At 37.2% G+C, this 9,799-nt stretch overlaps 1 protein-coding gene across 1 annotated transcript in view; it reads left to right on the top strand.

Annotated features, from left to right (window-relative positions):
- The first annotated feature begins 1,618 nt into the window (after positions 1-1,618).
- The window catches only part of LOC124157284 (COBW domain-containing protein 2-like), a 217,439-nt gene continuing 209,258 nt past the window's right edge, over positions 1,619-9,799 (top strand). Inside the window, exons 1-4 of the mRNA XM_046531879.1 lie at positions 1,619-1,690; positions 1,940-2,114; positions 2,610-2,706; positions 3,253-3,344. Of these exons, the coding sequence (XP_046387835.1) occupies positions 1,619-1,690; positions 1,940-2,114; positions 2,610-2,706; positions 3,253-3,344 (436 nt within the window). The remainder of the gene's footprint in view (positions 1,691-1,939; positions 2,115-2,609; positions 2,707-3,252; positions 3,345-9,799) is intronic.

Raw genomic sequence — 9,799 nt, 5'->3', positions numbered from 1 at the left:
GGCAAAATAATAAATAATTATTGTTATAATCCTAGCATGGAAGACTAAATTGCCTTCTCTGATACTCTTTATGATATCTCTTTCAGTAATCCACAGCTAATTGCAAAAGTACTAAATCACGAAATTTCAGTGAAATTGCTTACATCCAGGTAGCAATTTGAGATGCAAGAATATTTACTTTAGTTCATGAAATTGTAACAGAAGGTATTCAATAAAATGTGTCGTATGCAGGAAAGAATATTACTAGGTTTTAAAATGGCAGACTCATAGTAAAAACACGTCTTAAGTTTAGGTTGTCGTTATTGTAAATGTTGAATGACACTTTGAGAAACAAAGAAGGAATTAAGCATTATATAAGATAACGTGTAGTTAAAGGCTGAAGAAATCAGAAGGAATTCAGGGAATTAATTGTAAGGAAACTATGGTAAGTGTATAAAAGATACTCGCTAAAATAGTCTAGTAACACGCTATTTAAACCTGCAGAAAAGATTGTGCCGACCAAAAAATCTCTTAGACATGGGAATAACTCAAACGAGGTAGTCAAAGAATAGCAAAGGTGAAATATCGAGTCGTAATATATTGTAATGATACATAAATTTAGGAAGCAGAGGTCCAAGAAAAATTTGAAAAATGGTCCTGGCTATTAGAAATTGTGAGTATTGCAGCAAAATCAACAAGCGGAAATATTTCTATATTCCTTCTATGTTATTTACTGACCTGCCTGGGTGTCGTGGTCATTCTCATTTATTTTATTTTGCATGATAAAATGTTGTGATAGTTCGATCTCTATGTGAGAGCTGAGGAATTGGAATTATTTATTCGCTCTTTGAAAATGAAAAGAAATATCTTAGAAATCTCGCAAGAGTCTCTTGGTGATTACATTTTCACTTTTTTTTTTACTTGTACGTATCTCTCATATTTTTGCTATATCAATGTGATAGACAGCTCATATTCTATCCCAAATTTTTGTTAAATTTTATCCTCAGTGATTACTTCCACTGGTTATATTTTGCCTCTGCTATATTCTTCCTATCCTCGTCATGGGTGGAACAGCAGCCTTATGTCAGATGACGATACAGCAAATATTCTACGAATAAGTGAGATAAAGTAAATCTCATATTTACTCGGTAATTAAAATAACCTAGTATCAAAAATGAAAAAGTTTTTAATACGTTTACCAGGAGTTTTCATGACAAGGATTCTTGTTGCCCACATTATTTATTACTGTTTCAGATGTTCCAATGACGCACCATTTTATGGACTCACGACAAATTGCTCTTATCTAATAAATCAAATTGTGATATATTAGTATTTCATTGCATTTTTCCACTCACTGGGGGCATTTTTGTTTCCGATTTCCTACCTGAATATCACTTGGCGTTTTAAGCATTGTGTCGAGAAAATCAGTGGGTGGAATTAATATAGGCAGTCAGATAGATTAACGGCTAAAAACATCGATTATCAGTTTTAGATAGTGAAATCACACATTAAAATATAATTTAAGTTCCAATTAGCCTACTGCAGTTCTCAGTCTATCATTTCGGCACTGCGGTTACGCTTTGGCTAACTTTAAAGAAAGCGCTCTTTTGGTATTCCAGGCATTGCATTGTGGGAAAAAATGAAGTGCAAAATTCGAAAGAAATTAAACACATGCACCGGCGGAAATTTAACGCTATATTTCGGTGACACGGTAAATATTATAATGTGTAGCTGAATTTAATGTGTTAATGTCGGTGAATATTGTTGCAAATTATTAAAATCAGTTGTTCTTACGTTTTATGTTGTGTTTCTCTCAACACTCGTGTGTTGAATCTCATTGCAAAATAAAAGAGTCCTGTTGACGCATGTCTTATGCTTGAATATGTCATCTCATTATAATTACTGTAGTATACGTGAAATACTGAGTGCTAATATTTAATATATTCTTGTAATTTGTTAGAGCATGGATTCAGATGACGATGATGTCCCTGAACTTGTGCCTGCCCTCCTACAGCCGGTGCCTGTTACAATCATCACTGGATATCTTGGAGCTGGGAAAACAACTCTTCTCAATTATATACTAACAGAGCAACATGAAAAGAAAATTGCAGTGATTCTTAATGAATTTGGGGAAGGTGCGTTTGTTGAAATTGGGTGAAGTATGTGTGTGATGCGTCATTTATTTAGCTTCAGAGTCATTGGAGATAATTTTCATACTGAACATATGTACTCAATATCTGCCATTAAGTGAATTTAAATTTATGAAAAAAAATATCCATCGACTCTAAAAGTTCCAGGATTATGAATCTCAGTTTTACTATGAGTTACTAAATAGTGAAATTTGGAGTTTTAGTCGAGTTGGTAATATTTATGCCATCCGTACCTTGTATATCAATTTACTTATCTAATTATTGACAATCTTATTGACTCAGATTTAATTGAGTAAGCTATACGATGAGCGTAATAACCTACCTATCATTTCATATTTTTAATTTCGTCAACGTATCTTTGCCTTTAGTGATTGGGACCATGTATCGTAAATGGACATTCATTGTTATGATATCGTCTGCATGCTGGTGGTCATGTGATTGCTATGAGTGCTAAACTTGTAATATTTCCTTAATGTACAGGTAGTGCTTTGGAGAAAAGCATCTCAGTTGGTGATAAAGGAGACCTGTTTGAAGAATGGTTGGAGCTTAGGAATGGTTGCCTATGTTGTTCAGTGAAGTAAGTTTAACTTCATTTTTTTATGTATAAATTTAAGGTTATCTCTTAAAGAATGCGAAGTGTTGTTTTATTACTACCAGTATAGAATATAAAATCTTCTTACATATGAGGCTAAAGATCACAAAATGAAATGCTTCTTCTTTTAGTCTGTTTTTAATGTTTGCATATCTGCTTGGCACACACTAATAAACAATACTAGATAGGATTTCAGTTCTTGTGTTGTCACTAGTAAATTTTATTAATCAATAAATGTTAACAATGTAGTGATAGTGCACATATTCTCAAAAGCATTGAGAAGGTATCACTCAGCAGCTATTTGATGTGCTGTCAATACCAAACTGAATGTAGGTATCATATAGATGAAATTTTATAACAAATGTAACCTTTCCTAGTGCAAGTTGGTTGCCAGCTAACTTTTTTGTATGGTAAATGAAATTTTGTATTTGCGCAATCAACTCGATGTAGAGGCCTTTTTATTTTTTTATCCATATTATTTACTTTTGCCGTAAAAATGTTACATTTGATAACAAAATATATTTTTAACAGGGATAACGGCATTAAAGCCATTGAAAATCTGATGACCAAAAGAGGAAAGTTTGATTACATACTACTTGAAACCACTGGATTGGCTGATCCTGGTGAGTGCAAATCTTTTGCTAAAATTATAAATTTGATTGGTCATACTGGTGAATTTTGATTTCCGAAGTTTTTTACTTTTTCTTCTTACGTGAGTATCGTTGAAAGAACAAATCTGAGGTATTTTTGTTGAAAAGTTTTTATGACAGTCGTTAATATTGGTTAATTCTGAGATTGATTTTATAAATCTTTTACTCAACTAATCAATTAGGCTTTACTGTTTTTGCATCTCACCTCATTCAAATCTTTCAATGCCTGCTCTATGCAACTAATTCAATGCCTTCCATTCCCATTCATCCACATGCTCTTGTATGAGTATCTTCTTATGTTATGATGTCTCATGATGCGGCCAATTAAATTCTCTAGTCATCTTCTCAGGGTGTTCAGAAGGCTGTAATAGTTTACCTCAGTTCCAAAGAATCCCTTATCAGTAAAAAAAAACTGTTTAACCCTCGGAACATCAGCATTGATAGATTGTTTGCTTAATGTTGAGATTGAATCATTTCTGACCCATTTCTATTTTTATTAAAGTCAGGCTTTTGCTTGGAGAGGTAACAAATTATACTTTGTACATTTATGTTGAAAACTATTGAAGTGAAACGCATAAACCAAGTTTTGTTCAATTTCTTAAGCAATCAAAAATTAAGAAAAAAATAATAAAAAATTAAAATTGAAATTTTTACATCTCAGGAATTCACCTCACTCTATATAACATTTTTTTATGGCTTCCTTTCAACAAATTGTCCATTTATGTTTACTCATTATCACATACAACACTCAGACTAACTAAGTTTCATAATGATTTTTGCAAATGAAGTTTTTACATAGTTGACTCTTAGCTGAACACTTGGTGTCATTAGACAAATCAAATTATTTTATTATTATATTTACATTATTATACTATTATAAATTAAATCCTTGCACAAATACCATCTTCTATATTAACTGCTCCAATCACTTGCACTCTTATCGAATGATTTTTGACTTTCCGTCCTCAAATTTCAATTGCATAAATGACAGAATCACCATGTCCCCTTGGGATCAACTTACCTACTCTCTGCATGAGACAAGTGACTTTGTATGCAGTCACGTGCATGGGTGCAAATTTATACATACCAAGGATGAAGTTTGCCATGAAAAAATATTTTGCTGAGCAGGGATTCCAACCTAGATTTCCTGATTGCCGGTCAGGCTTGTTAGCCAGTTACACCACTAACCCATCCTCTAAGAGTGAACTTTGGAATGGGTTTTAGTAGGGATGTGCAAGTTCTTGAAAATTTGAGTTGAGTCGAGTAGTTGATACTCGACTCAACAGGCCAGTGATTAACTTATGTGTATAATCTTTATTACTATTGTGTAAATGGCTTCACTCAGGGCTCTCACAAACCGTTTTGATACACATATTAGTTACATTTTTGAATTATTACCAGGGGTCAATTCACTTAAACTATGATTCCACTATTTAAGATATATTGATTTCTATTCATCTCCTAATGCTGACATAATTATCATCAACATTCCTAATTATTTTTTCCTTTTTACATCAGGATAAGCACTCAGAATAGAAAATGTACTAGAGGATTGGAAAAAAGAGAATTTGTTGGAGCATTCATTGTTTTATTGCCTGGTCCAGAAATTTCATACTCGACTTGACATCAAAGAATACTACTTGAATATTCCTAGGTTTTACTGAACAAGGTGTTGATGTTACAAGTCCACACTGTAGCTGATGTGACAAATACTTTTTCATGCCGAACGACATCCTTGTTGTTTGTAAATCTATTCCCAAGCACGTGTCTGTGAACAAAGTCACTTGTTTCATGCAGTGTTTTGCAATTTATCTTCGCCGAGTAGTGACAAAATAGGGTTTTTTTCTCCAGCAATGGCTTTGAGAGGAAGCACGACATTGGTAGCATTTGCCAGTCTGTGGACTTGCGACGTGATCACCTTTTTCAGTAAAACTCTTTCAGAAGTTCACTTGGAGAAGATGGCTTGGTAGTGTAACTGGCTAACATGCCTGATGGGCAATTGGGAGATCTGGGTTTGAATCCTGGTTAAGCCAAATATATTTTCATTGTGATCTTCATCCTTGGTGTATATAACTTAATATAATGTTCCCAGAATAGGGTAGTTTCCGTCATCAAAGAAAAAGGCATTGATTGCGATTCATTACCCACCATGAGTGTATTCATGATATACATCATCAAAAACAAATTATCCGTATGCAATTCTCATGATCATGAGCTCTCCCCCTTTGAACATAATTGCTCTCTCAGGGACATGGCTGACTCCATCTGTCTATGACGATGACCTATTTTTTTCGAGATCTCATTTTATCTATCGCAGAGATCGTCATTCGAGAGGAGGCGGAGTTCTACTCGCCATCAATTCTGTGCTCCCATCCAAATGAAGAAAAGACTTGGAAACTGATTGTGAAATTTTGTGGAGTGAAATATCGCTACCTCGTGCGAAAGCCGCCAAGGCCACCAAAATACTCATTGGGTGTTTTTACCGTCCCCCCGCAAGTGACATAAGTGTTTTAGAAAAGTGTCTTGAATCAGTGTTTCGAGCTATAAACCAGTGCCCTGTGATTCTAGTTGGTGACTTCAATCTCTCCATTCGCTGGTAATCTCCCTGTAATGGCCATCCACTCAATCCCCATGATAGATATTTCATTGAACATTTTACCCATGCTCTCCAAATCCCCCAACATTGTCTTCAGAGCACTCGCAATACGGCAACCCTGGACTACTTGCTCTCAACCATGGCGCCCGAGGCAGTCATCCCCGGCCGAAAAATTTTTGAGTCCGACCATGAATCCATTGATGCTCATTTCCTCTTCCGTGGCCCGTGAAAACCCCGTGGAGCTCCCCCCTCCTCTCCAAACCCTTTCCGTCGTGGTCAAAGGTTCATTGGGAGGACGTCAACCGCGCCCTAGACCTTATGCCTTGGGGTTTATTATCCTCTTTGTCCCCCGAAGAAGGAGTGGACTTTCTCCACGGTGTCCTTGAGGCCGTTGTAAAAGATTTTGTTCCTGTACTAAAACCGAAGACAAAAAAGTTCCCCCAATGGTTTAAACCGGACACCATACACATTCTCGGGAACAAAAATTGTGCTTGGTACCTCCACAAGGCCGTCCCAAATGCGGTAACTCGCCATTGTTTTGTTGACCTCCGCCGATACTCCAAATTTCTTACCCGGCGAGACTACGAAAATTACGCGTGGTCTGTTTCTTCAAACATATCATCCAGTCCCAAAAAATTCTGGCACTTTATCAATCAACGCCGTAGCCGTCCGCAAATTCCTGAAGCAGTCTCCTACAATGCCAGAAATGCCTTGGGCTCAGAGAGACCTAATCTCTTTCTCTAATTGTTTTCCGATTGTGTACAGCCTACTTCCTTCCACAATGTAACCCCTCCTCAGTCCCTCCAACCTCTGTCTAGCGATTCCCTATCATCCATACAGACAGATTCCAGGGAAGTTTATAAATTCCTTTGTAAAATACCCCTTAACTGCTCACCTGGTCCTGTTGGTCTCCTAAACTCATTCGCAACTGCGCCTCTCCCCTTGCACAACCTCTAACCCTTTTGTTTAATCGCTGCTTTTCATTAGGAACCTTCCCTCCTCAATGGAAATGCGCCAACGTTATCCCGATACTCAAAGCGGGAAGCAAAGCTGACGTCACAAACTATCGCCCTATATCTTTGCTTCCAATACTTTCTTCCGTCTGTGAGCGCATAATTCTCAATAGGATTTTCTACTTCACCTCTCCCTTTTTATCCCTCCAGCAGCATGGTTTTTTCCCTGGGAGATCATGCCGAACAAATCTTGCTGTCTTTCAGCACCACGCCTGTCACATAGTCACTGCAATAGACAACTCTCGTCAACTTGACGCCATCTTCCTTGACTTCTCCAAAGCTTTCGACACTCTCCATCATCAACTCCTCCTTCATAAACTAAGCCAGCAATTTGGCATACATGGTAAGTTCCTTAGCCTTCTCTCAAGCTTTCTTTCCCACAGAACCCAGCGTGTAATACTCGATGGTGGATCTTCTTCTTGGTCTCCTGTGACGTCAGGAGTTCCTCAGGGCAGTGTCCCAGGGCCTTATCTTTTCAATTTATATATATTAATGATCTTCCGTCCCACCTTCTGTCCTCCCAAACACACACTCTTCTATATGCGGACGATTGCAAGATCTATAAGGAGATAAAAAACACCTCTGACTGCAGAGATCTCCAAATTGCCCTAAATAAAGCTTCCCTGTGGTGTGACACTTGGAAATTAAAGCTCAACCCTAAAAAATGCAGCATCATGACTATTGCGTTAAAAACACAACCCATCACTTTCAACTACACCATAAATTCATCTCCCTTGACCGGAGATACGACGATGAAAGATTTGGGCGTTATAACCGACCCCAAACTAAACTACTCCGACCACATTCAGGCTGTAAAAAAGAAAGCCATGTCTCTGTTAGGCCTTCTTTACCGCTTCACGGAAATTAAGGATCCCATTGCACTCCACTCCTATTTCTCAACGATTGTCCTTCCCATAGTTTTGTATTGTTCCCCAATTTGGTCCATGTCAGCCCCGACTAACCTAAAATCCCTTGATTGCATCCCCCACTTCTTTGCCAAAATAGTTAGGCATAGAATCCCTCACTTACGCAATATGTCCTCTGATGCTGTATTGTCTTCTCTTTCCTTGTCTAATCTGCAAAATATCAGACTTAAAACGGACTTCAACTTTCTACACAACTTATTGAACTCGACTTTTGACTGCCCTGAACTCCTCTCTCTGTTGAATTACAGAATACCGGCTCGTTTCACCCGCTCGCTCTCCCTACTCCATCTGCATATTCCCAGAATTTCCCTGACCAAGCGCTCACCTTTATATCGCCTCTCCTCCCTCCTTAATTCACTCCCTCCTTCCATAGATCCTTTTTACCTGTTACGCAAAAAATTCACTGCACAAGCTTTGACCCATATGTCTGCTAATTGAATGTTATACTTCCCTACTGATTAATTCTTTGTTTGTTTTTATATTGTTATTGTATTGTGTCTAATTCATCTATGTCATTGTTAAAAGTTTCACTGTAAATTGGCGTCACGGCTGTATGTGAAATTTACTTAAATAAATAAATAAACAAATTATTTGGTTTTAGAAATACCAGTTTAGACGAATGGTAATGGTCAAATTTATCCTCATTTGAAAAAGGCCAGATTGGCACCCATGCGATTCCACTCCACATGACGTCACAGGGACCTAGTTTCTATACGAGTAGATAGGAGTTTTACATCGTCTGAGATTACCAATGCATGCATGAGGCACAGAGCTCAAGGAAACATGTCTTAATAATCACCTATTAAAACTGGCTAAGGTCGCAGAGTTTTCTTCGTTTGATAAGGTATTAATAATCCTTTTTTAAGCCAAGCACTACCTGCTAGCAGGGTACTCTGCTACCGGCAAGCAGCCTGCATTATAGTGGTGCTCATAGCCTCGTACCAAGTTGGCCTCACACAGCGGCAGCCGGAACCAGAATGACGTCACACGGGCTTTTCCCAGTATACATACTTAGCCGTCGCGTTTATGCACGCTTGAAAAATTTCACTTTTGATTTAATCGCAAAAAATTGATGTTGTCATTTAAAAATCTAATAGCATGAAATAAGTACTCCAGGAGTAATAATCTTTCGATTTAGGCAATAAAATAATAATAGGAAGCCACCCTATTATAACTGAAGTTCCACCCATAGTTTTCCAAGATTTTCCAGGAACCCTTTCTGTTGCTTTTTGATGTGCCCAACTGACATATCAAATCCATCCAAAATAAAAAATTGCTGTGGATTTCTAGTATCAGTTTTGTGGAATACAGTTGCAGGACAGAGTTGGATTATGCAGTAGGGTGTCGTTTCACTCAACCTTTGTATCTACTGCAGTGCTCGTTACTTATATTTCATCTGGAGTTATTTCCTATGCCTGAATTTGTAAGGCCACTACCTGGTAATTAATGCCCAAATCTCAAAGTTAATTTTGAAAAACCCTTGCACTCATGGCATATAATGCACCTACCACTCCTATTATGTGTAACTTTTCCATTTTGCCATAATCATTCTTCCATCAAGGGTCTTTAACCCTTTTAGATTTAACCTTTTCGCCATTGCTCATTTCCCTGTACATTAGGGTTTGGCTCATGTCTTTTATTTTTTTTGGATTAACAATTTTTAATCTCTTAAAATGCACTGATATCGTAAAAATTCAGGCCTTTTTTTTACACTCAGAGGTCCCTTTAAATGCAATAAAATTTTTGAATGGATTTGGGAGTACATATACAGGGATAAAATGTGAAGTTAAGTGCCCTTTAGAGCCAAAATCTGCCCTGTTTTTGGGTTCAAGAAATCGTTTTCCAGGAATGTAAAATATTTTTGTGTGAAAAAAAGGTGAAACACTCATCCCT

This window comes from Ischnura elegans, chromosome 4 (assembly GCF_921293095.1).
Source record: "Ischnura elegans chromosome 4, ioIscEleg1.1, whole genome shotgun sequence".
Classification (NCBI taxonomy): Eukaryota; Metazoa; Arthropoda; class Insecta; order Odonata; family Coenagrionidae; genus Ischnura; species Ischnura elegans.
The sequence above is the reverse complement of the archived record's forward strand: the minus strand, read 5'-3'. Positions and strand labels throughout refer to the sequence as shown.